The 21,996-nt window shown below is 36.1% G+C and overlaps 1 protein-coding gene across 1 annotated transcript; it reads right to left on the bottom strand.

Moving 5' to 3' along the window:
• On the bottom strand, positions 1-15,883 carry LOC134851400 (cytosolic carboxypeptidase 6-like). The gene is made up of 6 exons (XM_063867465.1): positions 14,798-15,883; positions 14,224-14,389; positions 12,469-12,664; positions 4,528-4,741; positions 1,137-1,421; positions 1-428 (listed from the first exon to the last, which is right to left on the bottom strand). Exons 1-6 carry the CDS (start codon positions 15,273-15,275, stop codon positions 106-108), a joined length of 1,662 nt encoding a protein of 553 aa, XP_063723535.1. The 5' UTR covers positions 15,276-15,883; the 3' UTR covers positions 1-105.
• Between the last annotated feature and the right edge of the window lie 6,113 nt (positions 15,884-21,996).

The raw sequence follows: 21,996 nt of genomic DNA, 5'->3' as shown, positions 1-21,996 counted from the left end.
ATAGTTACTGTTTATACAACCAAGACGTATGTCCCTTCGTCACCAATACAAATACAGAAAAGATTTTTTATAAGTTTTTTTGTTGCCATTTGTTTACAAAAACTGCTATTGCTGACTGACTGCTGCAGTTAAATATTGGCGCCCTTTACTGCTATCATTACTCGTGTACTCCATTAACCCTCCAGTATCACCACGTGATAACTTTTTACTCTTCTTTGAGTTTCCTTTTAAGGATATTGAGCTGGGTATTTTCTCGGGGATGACTCCAGTCATGCGATAGTAGTCTAGAAACGTTTTCCCGAAGTTTCGACCTAGTTTTATGTAGGCTTCTTCGGTGTATGGTATCACTTGGGAGGAGGTTGAGGTCATGTATCCATAAAAGGAAACTTCTAACGTGTAGCACAGGGCATCTTCGTTCATAGCACCACCTGTGAATACAAACAGAAAACAAATAATTTGAACCATATTTTCTGATTTCAGATTCATTAAACTGTGACTATAGTCTCATCAATTATTTGGTGGTAGGCCAACAAGCCGAAGGGCCAACAAACCGAAAATAAGATAACCATTCCAACTAGCCGAAAAATTTCATTATTATGCAACATAATCACAGATTGCCATTGTTATTACGCAATTGTTACGTAATTCTTATGTATTTCACGTAAGTCTGATGTACTTTCGGCTTCAAGATATGGCGGTTAGTTGAATATCCACCAATTATTTGGTATAATTTTTCTTTGCTATTGGTTGGCTTGACTTTTTTCTGAGAAAGGATGACTCTTGTTTCTATTTCTTTATAGTTTGTTTTAGGCGATATCAAAAATTTGTGAAAAGAATGAAACCCAAAGCTTGTTCCATTTGTTCCTAAGACTTTTTCTATCTCATGATTATTAAAAATTACACTTCAGAAATAAAAGAAAAAAAATAACATGAAACAGTTCACAGCCCTTTTTATTTCTAGAATTTGAAGCCAATTTTTTATTTGAAAACTTTCGAGGCGGCTCAGAACCAAATAAAGTTTTGGCGCTTGTGGCAGCCAAAGGGCATATAATCTTCTTTGATATCTCACACTTACTTGAATTAAAAAATTCAGATTTGTATTAATTCATTAATAATTCTAAAAGTTCAATACTCGCCTAGATATCTGCGACCAGTTCCCGCCTTAACTTGATCCCTGTTGAAGTTTGTGTTGGCCATTGAGAAGTCATCGCAGTTATTCGACATGAGTCTCGGAAACACAGCCTGCCTCTCGAACCTGTTCGAGTCCTCGAAGATATTCCCATACATGAACCCGTTCATCAGCGTAGAGTGGGCGTGTATGTCGCAGTACATTTGCACATTCACGTCTTCATTCGCGTCTAGGTCTAGGAAGAAGTTTTTAGCCGCGTAGAGTGTGGGGTGAGCCCACGCAGAAGGGTTACCTAAAAAGAAAAAAACAATTTTGGCAAGCTTGTTTTTTTTTTCTGTATATTCTTCAATTTTCTCTTCTGTGTATTGAAGGGAAATGCGGGAAATTTTACGGGAATTATTATGTATGTTGAAGAAGTGAGAAGTGTAAATGAACTCAAATTTACCAGAAAAAAAATTGATAACTTTTACTTTTGAGTTTCAAAGAAAAAAAAACTTGTCATTAACTTTCATGAAATCATAAAAATTTCCTTGGTGCACTTTTTATTCATATAATAATTTTTTTTGAGAAATTGGACCAATAGATGCCTTTTTTGTTCCCCAAGAAACCAATCAAACATAAACTATTTTTTAAATTAACAATCAACCAAACTTTTTGTCTGTTTGGACTTCTGTTACCTGAGTCACAACTTGCCTTCCAACTAACATAAAAGTTTGAATGAACAACAAAAGAACAATGAAAAGTTTTGAAGAAATTACAAGTCAAAATAAATTTAAGCGTCTTTAAAAGAAAATTTTAACAGCGGTCTTAATTACATTCAGTGACTATAAAAGAAGCATAAAAGAATTGGCAGGCTTGTTTTCAGCAAGAAAATTTAAAATCTAATACAAGAAACGAAACATTTTTTTGATACTATTGTTTTTCTCAAAGCTAAATTATTTAAGACCGACTTTCTGAGGTTTAAGTTAGGTTAGTTCAGACCATTTATCCACGAGGGAAAGAAGCAACATATGAGCTGTGCAGCTCGTCACAGAGAACTGCTGTTGTGCCCCTGCTTAAGAACTACATGCAATTTTTTTTTTAACAAGCGGTGATTTCACTGTAAAAAACTGTGAAATAACTTCAAAATTATAGTGGTTTTGTTTGCATTTTTTTTGTTTAGTTGAAAAAAAACCAAACCGAACACTGAATTTTAACTATAAACCTATAATTGACAATGATTCGTAAATGCTTCTAAAAAACTTTGCTTGATGCGCTCAACGAATTTTATGAATGTCCTATATAATGTTTCATATTCATTATTTAAATACTACTTAACTTATTTATACTATTGATTTTTTTGATAACTACCGTTTTTCATAGGACATTAAACCAGCCAGACAAAAAATTAATTAGTTGCAAAGAGTCAAAATTTTTAACATTACCTAAATGTTTACACCTAGCCCTTGAACCAAATTTTTCACAGTTTTCTGGTCTATTGATTGAGACGTTGAGTCTATAAAAGCCTCGTGAATGCTATCAAAGATATAGGTATTATTTTGGTCGTGTGATAATACGACCAAAATACGACCAAAGATATAGGTATGCCTATTTTGGTCGTGTGATAATACACCTTTGTTAGCTGGCTACAGAAAACTTTGTCCAGTCCACTCAACGTGAAAAAAAAATGAACTTAGCAAAAAAATTATTATTTTAGAAGACATTGATATTCAAGTTTCAACAAACTATTGTTATTCCATTTTACGTAAGTGTCATTTTACTAAAAGAAACACTGGGATCTCTTGATAAATCCCTTTGTTTCAATTATTAGTTACTTATTGAAACAAAAGGATCTATCAAATGATCCCAATGTTTCTTTTAGTAAAATGACACTTATGTAAAATTGAATGACTGTAGTTTGTTGAAATTTGAAAATCAATGTCTTCTAAAACGTTGGTTTTTTGATTAAATTCATATTTTTTTCCAAGTTGGGTGAACTGGACAAAATTTTTTGTAACCAACTAATCATATAAATATAGGTCTCGGTTAGAATATATCATAGATCATAGTCGAGATCATAGTCGAACTGGTCCTAGATTTAAAATGATATTCATAAACAGATAAACTAGGAGGGTTAATTAAATCAATATAAATGAGTTATAAAGGTATGAACAACTGTCTTAAATACCAAAATAATTTTGAGGTTTTAGGATTGAATTATATACATTTAGGTTAAAGGAAAACTTTATAATCTTACCTCTGTCAGATCTCGAAAATTAAATTTTTTGAAATTAGCAAAGTCTAAGAAAAAAAAGTCAAATCATGCACTAATTTTTTTCTCAGTACGAGGTTTATTACACGTGAACAATCAGTTAAAAGTGTATAAAAATTCAGAAACATTTGAAAAAAAAATTAGACAAACACTAGACACTACAAAGCATAAAATCACAAGTTTTAGAAAAATACGTGAAAAGTCATCAATAACAGCCACAAAACCTTGAAATCTTAAGTAAAAGTCAGGGTGGACTTAGTGGGGGTGCGGGTGCGGGCGGACAATCCTGTCTCAGGGATTCGACCCCCTCACAACCGAAGGGTCCCTCCTTTGTTATTATTTTTTGTGACATCCGTGAAATGTTTCTTAGGGCGTCTTTGACGCCAATATATACTAATTTTTATACGAAGAGAAGCGCGCGCCAAAAAACGCAATTTTCGTTCAAAATTGTTTATAAAATTGCCAAAAACGGCAATTTTGGCCTGTTTTTTTTTTTCAAAAATTGGCTTTTGGCGCAGAAATTTTTGACAAAAAAGGGTTTTATAGTAATGCAGGAGCGCTGGGAAAAGCACTTTGGTCGACCCAAAGAAATTCAACAAATTTTTTGAAAATCCGCCTCCCCCTCCTCGGGAAAAGCCTGGATCCGCCCCTGTTTTCGTTTTTTAACGAAGTGAAAGCATTTGTTGATCATACGAGGTTAATTCACTATAAAAACTTCAAAACAATACAAATTTCATCGGCTTTTACATTATACTTTTAATGAAAACCCGTCAACAATCAGCTATACCAGGTGAAAGTTCATGTAATTTTACAGGAAATTTTTTTGTAAAGGTTTAAAAAATGAATATAATCTCGTGAAGACAACTGAACAAATTACTAGAAAATTCAAGCGCTTGACTTGAAAACAAAACAATGCATATGCTTTTGTTGTTTTAATTGAATAAAAGGCTAGACTTTTCAAGTGTTTTACTTGAAACCTCAAGTTGTTCTCGTGAACCTTTTTGACAAGACTTGGCTCGTAAAAATAACTAGATTTTTTTTTTCGCGAAAACATGTGAACATTTTTAAGAGTGTAGATACAAGAGGAGCACTTGTTTAGGCACTACCCGTGCAAACCCCGCCCCCTTAAGACCGCTACTGACCATACCCCAGTGTCTGTTGAGGTCGAAGCCCATCAAGGATGACCTGTAGTTGCCTAGATAGACTCCGTCAGGGTTGAGCATTGGAATGACCTTGAACACGATGTACTGTCTGAGGATCTGCGCCTCCGGCTGGTTCGAGATCAGAAAGTCAATCAGACCCTGGCACACGAACGAGGCCGGACTCTCTCCCGGATGTACGCGAGAAGTGACACCTACTACCTAGGAAGGTAAAGAAAACTTAGCCTTGTTTCTTTTCTTTGATTATTTCAATATTTGCTACAATCTTTTTGCAACTTCAATTGGTTTCTTTAAAATCTAAAAGTTTCTGGATGGTCGCGTCAACTATCACAAAGACTACCCTTCAGTTTATTCGGATTTAAAGTTTCAGTTGTTACATTTCAATTTAAAAAAAAACTACAACAGATTGTCTGATTGATTTGCACTAACAGTGCTGGACGAAAAAAATGTTGTTGTGATTTACATCATGTTTTGCAATTACTGCAAAACATATTAGTTTAATTAACTGGTCACTTTATTATGACCTTCATTGGTCATTCTCTCCGGCGGAGAGAATGATCTCTCATTGTTTTAATGTTTTAACTTACCGACTAATTCATCTTAATTCCATATTCTTTTTATAGTTTTAACTTAGAATTAGCTACAACAAAGTAACATTTTATCATGGCGCAGTCAACTAACGAATCTAACGTGAGAGGAATACCTCCTTTTTGGCAAAACCATACGGTAGACCCTCCCATTCCATGGGAAGACTGGAGCGATCTGTTTCAATTAGCTATCATTGCTAAGGAAAACATTGACATAGAAAATCTATTCAATCCGTCGGAGAGACAACACCCATTACCTCCAAATTTGGAAAACCCGACAGACGGTGAAACAGATGCCCAAAGACGCTCCAGATTAGAAAGAAACACTCAAGAGCAAAGACGGTATGACGAAGAAGAAACTGCTTCGATAAAAACTGAAACCAAGAAATTCAACGGAATGCGAATAGAAGAAGCAGACAAGAAATTACGTTCGGTTTTATATCTGGCACTGGGTAATGAAGGAAAAAGGATCTTTGGACAAAAATTTACCAAGGTGAAAGTTCTGCAAATTTCTTTTAAGGAATTCTGGGAGTTCTTAGCGATTGCATTCGTAAGAAAAACAAATGTCACATTTGAACGACATAAACTATTAAATAGAAAGCAACGAGAAAGAGAATCCCTTGAACAATTTTGGGGTGCCTTAGCCGAAATGGCCAAAAAGTGTGACATATCCGCAGGAGAAGAAGAGTGGATAAGAGACATTTTCATAAATAATATGAAAAACTATGACATTCAAAGGAAATTGTTAACAGAAACCCTCCCTCCACGCGAAGCACTAAATGTTGCACTCATAGATGAAAAAGGAATTTTAAACCACCTGAAATTAACAAATAATTTTAAATCCAACGGATCATCCGTACACAGACCAAGTAACCACTTTAACGTCAAAAGAGAACCAACCCTTAACATCGAAAAGAGTAACAACTGTATGAAGTGCGGCGGTGTATTCTCGAAAGGTCATTTAGCAGTTTGCCCAGCAAAGGACACGACTTGTACTTCTTGTAAATTCAAAGGACATTTCACTAGACTTTGTAAATCTCGTCGCAAAAATGTAAACATTGTAAATACCCAAATTGTAGATAACACAGATTTTAATCCGTCGGATATTCCGGATGTAAATACTGACCTCATCGATAGAGAATGTTGTGGTGTAATAAACGCATGGTCAGAATCTGGACAAAGTGAAAATGACGATTATTCTGTACTAAATGTAACTACGATTTTCGATAACGATGGAAAAGAATTAAAGAAATTATTGAACATTGGACTCGGAAAAGAAAACCAAGTAATTTTAAACATTCAAGTGGATTCAGCAAGCCCGGTGAGTTTCCTTAAGAAAAACGTACTTCACGAATTAAAGTTACGAGACCCTTACTTGAAAATCTATCCAGTGGATAAATCAACTAGAGACCTATACTGTGGATTCACAGATAATGCCATAAACATTACTGGAAAGGTGAAGCTTCCGATATTTTCAAACGGCTGGTCAGACAACGATTGTCAATTCTTCTTAACCGAGGGACACGAGAGAAATATCCTAGGGAACGACAACCTTCCAAAAGTGGGGATAGAAGTCTCTCAGAAACACTTTCCACATTTCCAGACTAACAAACAGTGTAAGTCAATAAATTCCATCTCTCAATCAAACCAGGATAGGGAAATTTTAAATATAACAAAATCTTTCAAAAATTTATTCCTTCGGATTGGAAAAATAAACAATCAAATGAAAATCACCCATTTTCACGAACCCTTAAAACCAATCCAACTAAAGGGAAGACGAGTTCCCCTTCATTTACTGGACGCGGTAAAGTCTGAATTAAATAGACTAAAGGCGGAAGGACATATCAAAAAACTAGAAAACTGCGACGAAGACAGATTTATTAGTCCAATAGTCATTACTTGTAAAAAAGATAAATCCATCAAATTAGCCTTAGACTCCAAGTTCATAAACAAACAGATTTACAAGAACAAATATCAAATGCCAAACATCCACGAACTGGTAGACAATGTCGCGGCACAAATTACTAATGATTCCGTTGGAGAAGTGTGGTTTACAAACTTAGACCTGAAAAACGCGTACAGTCAATTAGCATTAGATAAATTCACTAGTAACCAATGTAACTTCAGTATCGTGGGTGGCGACATTACGGGTACTTACCAATTTTTAACTGGTTTTTACGGCTTAGGGGATATGCCTAACGAATTTCAAAAAGTAATGGACTCTACATTAGGTTCAATCCCATTTACCAATTGTTATTTGGATGACATTTTAATCGCTTCCAAAGGATCCTTCTTAGAGCACAAGAATATCGTGTTAAAAATTTTATCAACTCTCGACGAATATAATTTCGCGGTGAAATGGTCAAAATGTAAATTCTTTCAAAAAGAAATAGAATGGTTGGGATTCAAAATCTCTAAATCTGGTATTACCCCATTATTCGACAAATCGAAAGCCATAAAAGACTTACCTATTCCGAAGAATTTGAAAGAACTACGTTCGTTTTTTGGTTCTACAAACCAATACATAAAATTTGTCCCAAACTTAGCATCCTTAGGAAGTCCACTTCGACCACTTTTAAATAAGAAATCATTATTCCAATGGAACGACGACCATACAAAAGCGTTTGAAAAAATTAAAGAGGAAATCGTAAACCTAACAGAGAATACCCATTTCGACGTGAAACGTAAAACTAGAGTAAAAACAGACGCTCCTCATAACGGACTTGGGGCCTCGCTTGAACAACTCCACGGGAACGATTGGAAAACAACCTCATTCGCTTCGCGCTTTTTAAACCCTCACGAGTCTAAATATTCTACGAACAAGCTCGAACTTCTAGGGGTTGTATGGGCCGTCGAACATTATAAGAACTATCTTTACGGATCAGATTTCGAAGTAATTACCGACCATAAAGCTTTATTATCCGCGTTATCACCAAATCACGGTAATAAAACCTACCACAGTAGATTAACAAGATGGGTAGACAGATTATTACCTTTTAATTTCTCTATCAAACACATTGCAGGAAAAGACATGGGTTTTACTGATCTTATTTCAAGAATCCCATCAGGAAATGCCCTTCCAATATCACACTACGACGAAGAATTCGTAGTAGCAAACATTAATAAGATTAATAAATCATTAAATCCGCCGGAGAAACTAAAAACTACCTGCTCAGCCATTGGTTTTAATCTGGAAAATTCCGATTATGCTTTATTACGTAATTACCTAATAGCAGCAGTGTTAAAACTCATTAATTCGTCTTTTCCAATTTGCTCATTTAATCACAAAAGAACAGAATTTTGTACTTCAAATTGCATTCCAACGGATTATTCGAATACAAATACTCTAATTATTTCAATTTCTAATTCCGCATTTCTTTAATTTTTAATCTCTAATTGTAGTTTAATTAATTCACCTGTAGATAAAAAAATTGTAGATACTGTTAATATGAATAATAAGAATATTGTAATTAATCCCACCACTTCCGGTATTTCCGTAGATTTAGACTTTCAACTTTTATCAGACCACGCTAATCTCGTTAAAAAATACCGTGAAAACTTGAAGTTGCCGGATCGACCCTTGGATTTAAATATTTTATTTAATGCCAAGTTAGTAGCTCTCTTGACAGAAGATGATCCCATGTTAAGCCCAATTGTTAAAGCACTTCAAAATAAGGTGGAGAAGATTAATGCAAATTCTCCGTATTTCAAACATTTTACCCGAGACCTGCATGAATCCGACGGATTACTTTATATGGACGGTAAACTTGTTATCCCATTTACTCTACGAAACGCAATGATGAAGACCTTACACGAAACTCACCCGGGTCAATTTGGAATGAAATACTTGGCTCAATACATCTGGTGGCCTCATATTAACAGGCAAATCTACTTCCACGGAAAAAATTGTTCAGAATGTACATCGGCGGGTAAGAATTTGAAAACTGTCATTCCTAAGTCACAAATTAGCGAACTTCCTCCACTATCGGAACCGAATGAAGAACTAAATTTAGATTTCGCGGGTCCTTTGGATTCTTACTGGGGGTCAAAGAAATACATTTTACTCTGTATTGACAGATTTTCTAAATTCCCGTCGGCAAAAATTACATCGTCCACTTCTTCAAAAACAGTCATAGAATTTTTACAAGAATACATATTCTTACACGGGATACCTTATTCTATAAGGGTAGATCACGCTACTTGCTTCACTTGTCAAGACTTCAAATCATTCTGCGATTCCAACAACATCAAAATAATCTTTTGTACAGTAGGCGACCACCGTTCCAACGGATTGGTCGAAAAATTAGTACACACCGTGAAAATTAAACTACTGGCTATTTCAAAAGAACATGATAAAAGCACTCTACAGAATGCCGTTTCAAATATCATCTGGAATTTACGTTCTTCTTATCAATCAAAAATTAAATGTTCACCCTTCGAGATACACTATAACAGAAAACCAAATACCATTTGGAAACAATTAGCATCCGGTAAACCCTCCTTTGGAATTTTAGACAAAGGGAAATCAATACTGTCTAAGGAACGAGCTAAGGATTGGAATGCAGATGACAGACTAGAGGACGGCTACAAGGACGACTTGATAGCCAAGAAAAACCAGAACCCGACCGAAAAAGGCTATGACACGGACTATGCTTCTTCCTCGAAAATCATCGCCAATAGACTACCAATCAAAAGTCCATTCAAAGGTAAAATCCTTCGGAAATCCAACGGCAATATAAATCGAGACTGTCTCTATAAGGAACTAAATAAAAGAATTATAAATTCTTCTACTTCGACTGTAAAGTTATCCGACGGAAAAATAATTCGAAAATCCGATATTGCGATTCCGATTTATACCTCAAACAAAATCAGACCTTTTAAAGGAAACATTTCATTCCCGTATTTTCCTAATGCTAATGTTGAAGTAGGTCAGAAACAGAAAGGACCATCACGGAAACCAAGATCAAGAAAGCCAACCAGAAGAACGGCAAGACAGTTGAACCCGACCACTTCAGACAACCTAACTAGGACATACGTATCAGGGTCTTCACACAAACATACCAGAAGACAAACACATCACGCAAAGAAGTCTACAACACCCCCAGGTTACTTCGCTTCGGATGAATCCATGATAATTCCTTCGGATATTTCGGACACTAGCGAATGGGAATGGATAGCGGGCGGTTTTCCTTGTAGAGACGTAGCCAGGGAACGCTTTATTTCAGACCTAAATACACCTCATGTCTCAATCAAAAACAATCATAATTCCGCTAAAACACGTCCCGAAATAAAATCTGAGGTTTTAGAAAACTACATTGACCCTAACAGCGAACAACCTAGAGAACAACCTTACGAGTGTCCAATAAGCATAATACCCGCCGGCAGAACACCTAGTACAGAGGAACAGAAAACGGTGACCCAGGGAGGGGACAACGACAATTCGGAGCATCAAAACGGACAAGATGAGTGTAATCCAACGGACAACAACTCGGTTACAGACTTCCCAGTCTACGAGATTAACGACTCATCCGACGAGTGCACTGTACTTACCGATCCTACTACTAAATCCGGTAAAATTACCCCTACCATCCGTCGTTCTGGTAGAAATGTAGGCCCACCAAAATTTTATGGCAAACGTTATTTTATTGACGCAGTAGATAACATACAAGAAATATCCGGTTCGGCGACCGATCCAATCGTGATTGAAATTGAAGAACCACATACGTCAGACAATAAGACGACTCCGGCGGAGCTAATCGTTCTTGACTCAAGTTCATCATCTTCGAACCAAATATCAACCTCATCAACGGACGAATCACTAAGGATGGAACTGGAAAATTTTGGCGATCATTCTGATCTAGATAGTGAGCTTTTCAACAAGGAACTCGAAAACTTTTTAAACGATTATAAATCTTTGTAAACAATTTGTTATACATATCCCAGTCACTTGTCATTTCAAAGAGCTCATACTACCCTATAATCGGTGCTAACCTCAGAGATCAAAACGTTCTTCAGTAATTTCGGATACGCTACCAAAAAGATAAGCGATCCTTTGGATAAACCGTCAGTAAAAGGAAAACAAAAGAAATTGGTGCTCCAAATTTCCCTAATTCGACCTGCTTTTAGTTGGTATAACTCAAACCAGTTATTCCCACCCATAAAACTTGGTGATAATTTTTTTTTTCATCTCGAATTCTTTAAACCCAGCTCATATCCGTCGGAATCCGGATAATTAATTCACAATTCTAGTTTTGAATTTAATCATATAGTGGCGCTTCTGTTTAATGTCATCTCCTTATTTATGGCGCTTGATTTCCTCTCTTTCCTAGTCTTTAAAGGAAAAACTTACGGCAATCTGGCAGTTGGTGTATCTAAAAGCATTACTTCACACATAAAACTCGACGACATCTACTCCATACTTCAATTTTTTTCAAAATTCATCTCATATCCGTCGGAATCCGGATAATTAATTCTCAGTTAGTTTTCGAATTTAACCACTTAGTGGCGCTCCAGTTAATGTCAATTCCTTATTACAGCGCTTAATTTCTTTCTTTCCTAGTCCTAAAGGGGGAGAAAGGAGTCAGACTTAGTTAGTTATGGTGCTTATTTTACTCGTAATTTAAAAAATTTTTCCTGCTTAGGGGAATGTTGTGATTTACATCATGTTTTGCAATTACTGCAAAACATATTAGTTTATTTAACTGGTCACTTTATTATGACCTTCATTGGTCATTCTCTCCGGCGGAGAGAATGATCTCTCATTGTTTTAATGTTTTAACTTACCGACTAATTCATCTTAATTCCATATTCTTTTTATAGTTTTAACTTAGAATTAGCTACAACAAAGTAACATTTTATCAAATGTACTTTTATGAAGTTTTTTCATTAGTTTTTTCTACCTTTTCTAAGTTTAATTGGTTGCAGTTTCTTAACTTTTTGCCTTGAGTACCCTTGAGTTACCTCAAACCCCTTCTTTGTTCTCTAAATCTGTGGGGTCTATTTGGAGCCCGGTTATTTGCGATCAATAATGAACCAGGTGCTAATAGGTATCAGGTGTGTATACCGTACCTTCTGACTCTTGTCTGGATTCAAGTTCTTCTTCAAGAAGTTTTTCTAGGTCGCTCGACTCGGGCATTATCTACACTTCAACTTTCTGATACAATGTTCACTAATTTTGTTATTAGTTTTAGTGAGCTTTAGCTGCACGTGCACCTGTCTCTTTCTTTGGGTTCAACTTCACTTTTCAAAGTCTTTCTTTTTTCGTACCACATTTATAATGACTTCAAATTTTATATGCAGCGGACATTAAATTTACAGCACTCTATTGAATAATTCTCATACCTTCTGTCGCTTGCCCGGATCCAAGTTCTCCTCGTTGGTGATTGTGAGTAGATCCAGTCTCCTCTGTTGCACTGTGCTGGTGAGACTCTCCCTCTTCACATAGGAGTACTTCTTCTTCTCTATCGCATCCAGGTGTGCCTGCAGTCTAGTGTAAGTGTAGGGGAAACAGTACGCGAACTGATAAGTGTCCTTCTGTCTAAAACAAATGCACACACAATACAACAGTAGTCTAGAAAAATGTTTAAATTTTAACATAGAAAAAAAAGGGTTTACAACAGAGTCTGGCTCTGCCAGACAATATAAGTAGTTTTTAATCGAGAAGGTCGAAAGGGGCGAAACATAGATCGAGCTCAGTCGAAACGGGCGACTGTGTTAGATCCAATTTAAGGCTGAGATCGGCTTATGTTTCGACTGCTTTCCACTCATTTTCGACTGTGCTTGGCCTATTTTGTTTCAATAGCAACCGAACCATGTTTCGACTGCTCTCAACTTGGTTATCGGCCATGTTCGAATTAACGTTTCAGCTCTCTCGACTTTCTCGACTTTTAATGAATATGAAATTCATGTGAAAAAAATGAAATTTAATTGGACGTTCGATTTCCATCTGATTTGCCGTACCAATAACTGACCTGAAAAGACCTATAAAGAGCTATAAAACACTATAATAAAACGTTATAAAACTTTGAAAGCAAAAAACGAATTCAGTCTTTGAATTTGGCTTGAGTTCTGTCTGCAAAACGTTGCCAAAATTTAATCTGCATAATAGTAACCTTATTTAACTGAAAAATTCAGACGATCCTCAATTTTATGGTGTAACCAGTCGTTTTACAAGGTTAATTATGAAGACCAAATATCTCTGTCATGGCCTATTTAGTCCGTATGTCACTTTTCATAACAATTGCAAAATGCGAACAAAAATTTAGCTTGAAAAATTTGCAGGTGGCGGGGGAGGGGGTAGAAAAAAACAGAGCCGGGATGACCAGAAAGAAAAGAAAAGAAAAAAAAAGATGTAATTTCCCGGGATGACCAAAAATGCTTATCATACAATTTCCATATATGGAAAAAGGTTGGTCATACAGTTTGCATCATTTTCTTCAAGAACAGAAATATGCATGAAAAGTTTTTCATCAACATTTTTTCCTGTATGCATACAACTTTTCCATAAAGCAAAAAAATGACGGTTTTTTCCAGAAAGTGACAGAAACAATTGACAAAGACTCTAGCTGGTTGTTCAATACCCTTGAATAACCAAGGCATTACAATTTTCACCATAATATGCATGGAGACTAGCCAAACTTCTGTTAAAATGAACAAACATTATATTAATATTATCGAAGTTGAATTATTTTTGGCTCAGATTTGGCTAGAATTATTCAAGGATGGTAATTTTTTGAAATTCAATCTTTGGACCAATGTTTTGCGCATAAAATATTTTTAAAAAATGCAGCAATAAAGATTTTTGGCTTTTCCTTTCCCCCAATTCGAATGAGCATTAAATTTATATTGTAACTTGTGGTTTTGCAAGGTTAATTATGAAGACCAAAAATATTTATACTTTGGCCAAATCATACCGCATGCCAATTTTCATAACAACAAACAATGGAAAAAAATCTTTTACTTATAAATACAAATTGTGGTTACTAAATTTTACTAGTGAAAACATGTGCAGGTGGGGGAAGGAAAAAATTAAAAATTAAAAATAATCATTACAGGCAATGGATGGGGGACGTCAGAAGATATTTGACATTGATATACCTGTCGAAGCAGAATGCAAAGGACATGACGTAGTTCTTGTGGTGGTCGGGACACTTGTAATAGTAGACATTCTTGGTCGGAAGTCTCTGCCACTTGGGCCTGCTGCTGCTCTTCACACAGGGCGTCATACCCTCCCTGTACAGCGACTTCGTCTTGCTGAAGTTCACTAAAATGCAACAAAAAAGGCATTTTTCCTGTTTCCCATCCCCCTCGTAAAATTACAAAAGGGCTTAGTTACTTTTTGAACCAAATAAAATATTGTTCGAATCAATTTAGAGGCTAAATTATTAGCTTTTTTCCAATCTTCCACATATAAAATTTCTCCTTTCATAATTCATTGTTGTTTTACGGGTTATTCTAGGTTGTTTTACGTGTTATTCTATTACGTGTTGTTTTATTGCATTATGACATTTTTAAAATAGTTTTTTTTACAATTCAACTTCAAATGAATGGGGGTGGGGGGGGGGAGAGGAAAAGAGCTAAATTTCTAAATAGTATATTTCAACTTCAGTTTCAGAAAAATTGAAAATAACAGAAATTCAACAGAAATAAACCAATTTCGATTATTTCTGACCTAGATTAAAGATGACCCGTTGTCCTTCTACTGTATTTTCCACAGTGAAGTTGAACCACACTCTGAATTTGGGGTTACAGGTGTCCGGCCGAATGAACAAATCGTACTCGAAGTCCGAAATATAATCCACCCTTCCTATATTCCCACTTTCGAAACAAGCGTCGAATATCAAATGTCCTCGTTTCGGTTTGTTCGAGTATCCCGGCGGCACGGCGCAGAATTTGTTCACATTGCCGACAACTGGCTCGTCCCCATTGTTGCCGACCCCGTCTTCCGAACCACTGCCAGTTGAGTCTTCGTTATTTAGCGAGCTCGGGTTTCGGCTTTTCGTTCTGCTACCGCTGGTGTTCGGATTCGGCGGCGGAGGAGCATGTGGTTCCGAAGCACTGTCGCCACGACTCTGCTGGTTTGTTGCTGTTGGCTTCGGGTTCGTGGGTGGCCTGGACCCGGGTTTGGAGGAATTCGAAGAGGCGCTCATAACTTACGGTCAAATCAGTAGTTGTTTGTTTTCGATTTGTAATTTATGCTTATTTCACACGTGGTAAATGAAAATTCAGCTTTATTTACAGCCCAGTAACCTCAAATCGACGTCTAGTTAGTCTAAACGTCAAACTTCGTCAGATAATAAAGGGATATTTTGATTACCTAAGAGTTCAAAATCGCCCCTCTCATAATTGCTTTGAAAACTTGTTCACCCAGTCAAATTAGATTAAGTTTGGGCGATCGTTTTCCTGTTAATTGGAAAACCAGGAGACTTGGATGTTCAATGGTGGCTTGGTATCTTGTTTGTTTTGATCGCCGTCCGAATATCCCGCCAGGTTTTCGCGACTGTTCACGTGGTGCTGGCTTGTAGCAGCTGATTCAAACAAAGAAATCACAAATCAACAGCACCAACAAGCCTCTATAGCTCTATAGCTGTATCAAATCGACCGCCGTCATTTTAAAACGACGCTGCACATACACGTGCGTTTTTACTCGCGCTAAATATATGGTGTAGCTTTTTGAAAGTTAGCTGCTAAGTCAAAAATTGACGTTTCTGCTTGTTAAACACGAGGCCAATAAAATGTTTCCACAGAGAAAAAAGTTACTTGGAAGTTACCATAAACTAATAATGATGAAAAAGTGATTAGGAGGATTTTGATTCGCTACAACCGATCATTCTCCAGATTCAGTCGCAGGCCTGTCAATAAAATCCGGCGTATATTACCGCATATATCCGCATTTATGATCATCATAAAAACCCGCGCAAATGTTTATCCATTTTAGCTTTTTCTTCCCGATTTCCCACCCTCTTCTGTTTGCTATATCTAACAAGGACAGCCAGTTACTGTGCAAGTTGCACAAAAGGTTCTACAAAAAAATACAACAAAAAAGTTATTTTTTTTTCTACAATTAGTGTCGTTTTTTCTATGTGGTGTAAAAGGATCTGAACCAAAAACTAGAGCTTAGGCAATTTCGATAGCCATAGTAAAATAAGCAAATTGGACAAAAAAATTAGTAGAAAATTGTTTAGAAAAAAAACGAAACAAGACATTCAAAAACTTTTCAAATTTTTTTTCCATTTTTTGATATTTTGATTCCAAAAAGCCGCTATAAAACTAAATTTACAATATAAAAATTTTTTTCGGATTAATTTGAGATATTAAAATAATCGGTTTTAAGCCCGCTCGCTCGATTTATTTGCTCGAATTATGACTGAAAATCAAGAATTTTAAATCTGTTTTTCTCGATTCTGGGTTAAGTTCTTAAAAAATTTAAGGATGTCCGAATCACGCGCAGAATAGCGTAAAAAATATATATTTTTGACCCCATCAGATAATTAATTGAGATTCCCAACTTTGCGTATAAAACGAAAAAAACCTAAACTAAAACACACCCGAACTCAACGTTCCTCCCCATTTCGAAATGGTCGGAACAATTATCTAAATATAAATAACATGGCAATTTGCAGGTTAGAAAATGTTGTTCAAATCTGTTCATGCGTTTTCACTGATGTTGTTTTATCGCAAATGGCAGCTTCGTCCAATTCTGAGCCTCATCAAAATATGACACCGTATTGAACAAAAAACTTTGAGTGGCGTTGGCTTTAACTTTTTTGTTTGTGGGCTTGGCGGCAAAAAAAACCAAAATATACGAATCGGCAAATCCTCTTTGACTTATCATTTTTCTCGATAGTTAGTGCCAAATTGTTTGCAATTTTGGTGACTCTGAGCCATTTCATCGTTCGATGTAGATATTCGGCAAGACGTCTCCTCTAAACATGCTTCACTCTACTCAACGTCCGCAGAGTTTCTCCCCTTATAACGTGATTTTGCGGGGGGCCTAAGGCAAAAAATTATCTACAGTCCCGATAAGCTTATATTAGTAGTCAAATTAAGTCGGCCCATCAAAAGGTTAAGCAAATTCCAACTTGAGTTGTTCTCTTTTCGGCTCTGCTCTTGCCTTCTAGCTAGTTCAGCAAATTGTGAGCACAATAAGTAAAAAAAAAACTTTCAAATGCAGCGAAAAACAAAGTAATTTACTATGCCCCTAATGAGCTAACAGCTATAAACTCTGTTTGCTATATGTAACCAGGACAGCCAGTTACTGTGCAAGTAGCACAAAGTGTTCTACAAAAAACAACAAAAAAGTTCTTTTTTTTTCGATAATTAGTGTAGTTTTTTCTATGTGGTGTAACTGGAGTTGAACCAAAAACTAGAGCTGAGGTAAATTCGATAGCCGTAGCAAAATAAGCAACTTGGACAAAAAAAAACTTGAAAAACGTTAGAAAAAAAAACGAAACAAGACAATCGAAAAAGTTTTCAAATTTTTTTTTCCCAATTTTTTGATATTTTGATTCCAGAAAACCGCTACACAACTAACTTCTAAGTTTACATGAGAAAAAACTTTTCAGATTAATTTGAAATATTAAAATAATCGGTTGTAAGCCCAATCCCTTGATTTAGTTTCTCGAATTATGATTGAAAATCAAGAATTTCAAATCGGTTTTTCTCGATACTGAGACAAGTTCTTAAAAAGTTTAAGGATGTCCGAATCACTAGTTGAAGAGCGTAAAATATATATATATTTTTGATCCAATCCGATAATTAATTCACATTTCCGATTTTGCGTAGAAAACGAAAAAAAAAACCCAAACTAGAACACACCCGAACTCAACGTTCCTTCCCAATTTGAAATGGGCGGAACAATTATCTAAATATAATTAACATGGCAATTTGCAGGTTAGAAATTGTTGTTCAAATCTGTTCATGCGTTCTCACTGAGATTGTTTTTACGCAAATGGCAGCTTGGTCCAATTTTGACCTTCATCAAAATATGAACAAAAAAACGTTGAGTGGCGGTGGCTTTAACTTTTTTGTTTGTAGGTTTGGCTACAGTTCAACTAAGTCCACCCAGTTCTAAACTTCGGTTCAAATCAAGTGAGCCATTTAAATCTACTGATCAACTATTCCTCTTGGCTTTCTCAGTTGTTCTCTCCGTAGTTCTAATTGAGTTGTGCAATTATAATGTCCAAGTGCACCTCCAAATTAAGGTATGTTTACCTAAGAAACTTCTCATGGACCGTCAGCGTTCTGGCCTCCTGGGACTAGGAGAGGTCCGTTTCAGATGTAGACACCGCAATTTAAGCTTCGAAAGATCCCATTTCTTCAAAAGCTCCCATTTGAGCTTCAGTTTTCAAGGGTTAGGGCTGGCAAGTAGGCTTATGTCCGGCGTTAATCCTAGGAATTTCTATGCGAATTTGTGTCAAAACGTCTTTAGGACATTTAAATTCAAAATGGAGTCGCCAGGGTCAATCTTTCTTATTTAGGATTAAAATCCCATGGGTTTCCCGTAGGAATTGTCGAAAGCTCTTTTTTCATTAGAGACGGTTTTTGAGTTCACATCTAGTGTTTTTTGCCGTCATACAACACGTACGCTTTCGCTGATTGTTTTTGCGGAAACTGGTTATTTCCGGTCTGAGGAGTGATTTTGCATGAGTGCTACTATCTTCAGGTCCAACCGATGGGTTTGTCCCAAACAAAAATACATGATGTAACTTATCACTAATTATCATATCCCAACCTTTTGGGTCCTTGTTTTCACTGGGCCAAAAAAAAATACTTCCAAAAGTCAAGTTGGGGACTATTTACTTAAAGCATAACATTGAAAGAGGGGTTTCAGGGGGTCTGACGTTCTAAACTTAAGCTTTCCTCAACAAGTTCTACAACAAACTAAGTGTTGATGCCATTCCAACCGCTAGTTACCGAATCTTAGCTGAGTCGTTTGCATTTTTGTCACCGTGATTTTTGGGCCAAGGGTGTCCGACGGGTACGGATTTTATTTACCTGGGTCAAATCATCACTAGTATCCGCCCTATGAGTTTCAAAAACTTAGCCTCTTTTGTTACGGTTGGGAAGGCGGGTAGACCAACCTATCTCGACTTAGGTTTTTCAGCACACAAGGGACTCATTATTTAAAGATCGAAAAACTTTGGACTTGATTGTTTGTTCACTTTCCGACTAATCTTGATGACCGAAAAACCTTAATAGTACGTACAACTCATCAACTTTCACGTCACTGCATGCAAATGCCAAGGTGAACGTCTTAATTGAGTTCTCAGTTCGCCAAAAGTGAATTAGGATCACCGATCCTTCAGTCATAAACGTATGTTTTTTTAGTTAGTTTTTTTGGAAAGTGTTTTTACTAGCTGAATTTCTTGGGAAACCAAAATTCGACATCAAAATAAGCAGTTTTTGGCTAATTAACATAGTACAGATTCGTTGACCAAAAAAAGATATTGCTAACATTTTGGCATTTACTTTAAATAGAGTAATATAGTTAGAAAAAAACTGGCAACAACGATACAATGTTTGAGCGAAAGGCAAGAAAGTTATAGAAGTTTCAATCCATCTAAAAGTTGCATGGTTTTAAATATGAATCATTGTGTCTCGTTTTGAAGGTGAACAGTAGCAGCAGTAAGGCTTTATAGCCTTATAACATAATCAATTTGGCAAACCTTTCAAATAGCTTAATCTCATTTTTTGAAATAACTTGTATCATCTTCATTTTTTTGACTCGAATGATTCAAGTTTCTCGACGCAAACTAAAATGAGATTTTTTGTTTACAAAAGTATCATAATGATAAGCTTCTTCTTTCTATCACAGAATGAGTACGAAAAGCACTATTGTTGAAACTGAACGAGCCCTCCACGTACGCATCTTTCTTTTTTCACCATTTTTAAGGCAAAAGACAGAAGGATATCTATCGGAAAAAACATCAAAAAATGTTTTTGAAATGTCGGTAAATGGAGAAATTACAGTGAGAATCAGGCAGTGATTATTATTTCACTGACCTGGTTGAAATTTTGAAACTCGTGTACCGCAATTAGTGCTCAAACAACGGATCTCTTTAGCTATTTCCCCCTACGGTACCCTGTAACGAACTGCCACCCCTATAAAGAAGTAATTCAAAGGTTAAGCATATCAGAATTTTAAACCTAGCAATGAATCCCCCCAATTTTGCAAAAGAGGGGGAATGGTTAAAGAGATCCAAAATGTTTAGCAGTGCATGTTTGGAGTTATTTTGCAAAGCTCTGTCGTATGTCTTAGCCTGCTCTGGCAGATATACCAATAAAAACGAATCTGAAAAGCTCGCCAGGTATAGCGACGCGGGCCGTAAGCCTTTGATATTATCCTCAGTTCCTGCCATTTAAAAAAAGCTAGTCAGAAAATGTTTCTTGATCATATATAATTCACAAATAAAACCACTTTAGTTGGGTATGTCCGACTTACCTTCTCGTTTTTTCTTCCAGTTATAATAAGCTATGATGATAGTTTGAAAAGAATTTTTAAACGGAGCATCGCATCACGAATACGTATCTAAACAGATGACTGCTTGTATCACGGCAAAGCCCTGGGTGAATGACAAGGAGACCGGTATGATCCAGACCTTGAACTTAATAGATAATTATGAGAGACAGCGAAACAAACACGGAAGGAGCAAAGAAGCTAATTAGAAGAAAATTATTAGCCGAATTTTGAGTCACTATTTGTTACAGCAGTTAGTCTTGATTTGGTTTGATTTAAGGGCGAGCAAGTTGTGAAACAAACAAGACTGCTCGTATATCAGGGCAAAGCCCTGAATGTTTCAACTGTTCCTTAATTTATATCGAAGAGTTTTTGGGAAAAGAAAATTTTGAAAATCTATACATTTTGGACAAAATCAATGTGTAAAACTTTGAGTCGTACGAAACTAATACGAACAATAAGCTAAACTCAATTCAATTTGGAACCATTTTGTTCTGCGGGATAACGGGGGATAAATCGTCATCCATAAATAATTCGCAGAAAGTCGGAACAATAATCATTGACCGCCAAAAGGCTTTCATTTTGTTTGTTTGGATCGTTATTAAGCTTACTGTTTAGATCAGACCTGTCTCCTTGTCATGCAGCAAGCCAAAATGTTTCGATTATTGTATGTGACGCACTGACAAATTGTGAAATTTGGGCTAATCATATCAATTTTCAAATGTCAAAATTTCAGCCGTATGTCAAAATAATAAGGCTAAAAATCCTGTGCCGAAGTACAACATGCCAAGGTACAACACTGCCGAAAAAAGCGTGAAACATTCAGAATAAATTCAAGACTGTTTGTATATCAGAGAGAAATCTTGAACGTCCCGACTGCACTTGAAGGCCATTTTAAAAGTTTGATGGTTGAAAAAATGAAACAGTAATGGAAAAACGTTTTTTTTTTCTGATCACTCCCCTCAAGCTTATGTAAACTACATAGGGAAGTCTTTAGAGTCTTGTATCTTAAAGTTACATTCAAGTAGTTTGATTCACATTAAATTGGAATTCATTATTAAACCACTTAAGCGTCTTAAAAAACGCAACATAATGCGCGTTTTTATCCCAAATTGGGAAATTTAACAAACTTTAAACCCCTATAATTTTACAAAAAGTGATCGCGAGTAAAACATTTTTTTGAGTTTGAGCTCATAGCACTAAAAAAATTTTTTGATCCTAACAATGTTCATTCAAAGATTCTGAGCTAAAAAGTCAAGACTGAATGAATATTACAAACCACCCCAAGCTTAAATAGTTCGCACTTTCTTAGAAATCAGAACATTTCTCGAAAGTTTAAGCGCTGAATGGTTGATATCGCATTGTTTTCCAACTCTTAATGAATCAGGAAGAAAACAAGACTGCTGGTATCA

The sequence above is a fragment of the Symsagittifera roscoffensis genome, chromosome 7 (assembly GCF_963678635.1).
Source record: "Symsagittifera roscoffensis chromosome 7, txSymRosc1.1, whole genome shotgun sequence".
Taxonomy (NCBI): domain Eukaryota; kingdom Metazoa; phylum Xenacoelomorpha; order Acoela; family Convolutidae; genus Symsagittifera; species Symsagittifera roscoffensis.
The sequence above is the reverse complement of the archived record's forward strand: the minus strand, read 5'-3'. Positions and strand labels throughout refer to the sequence as shown.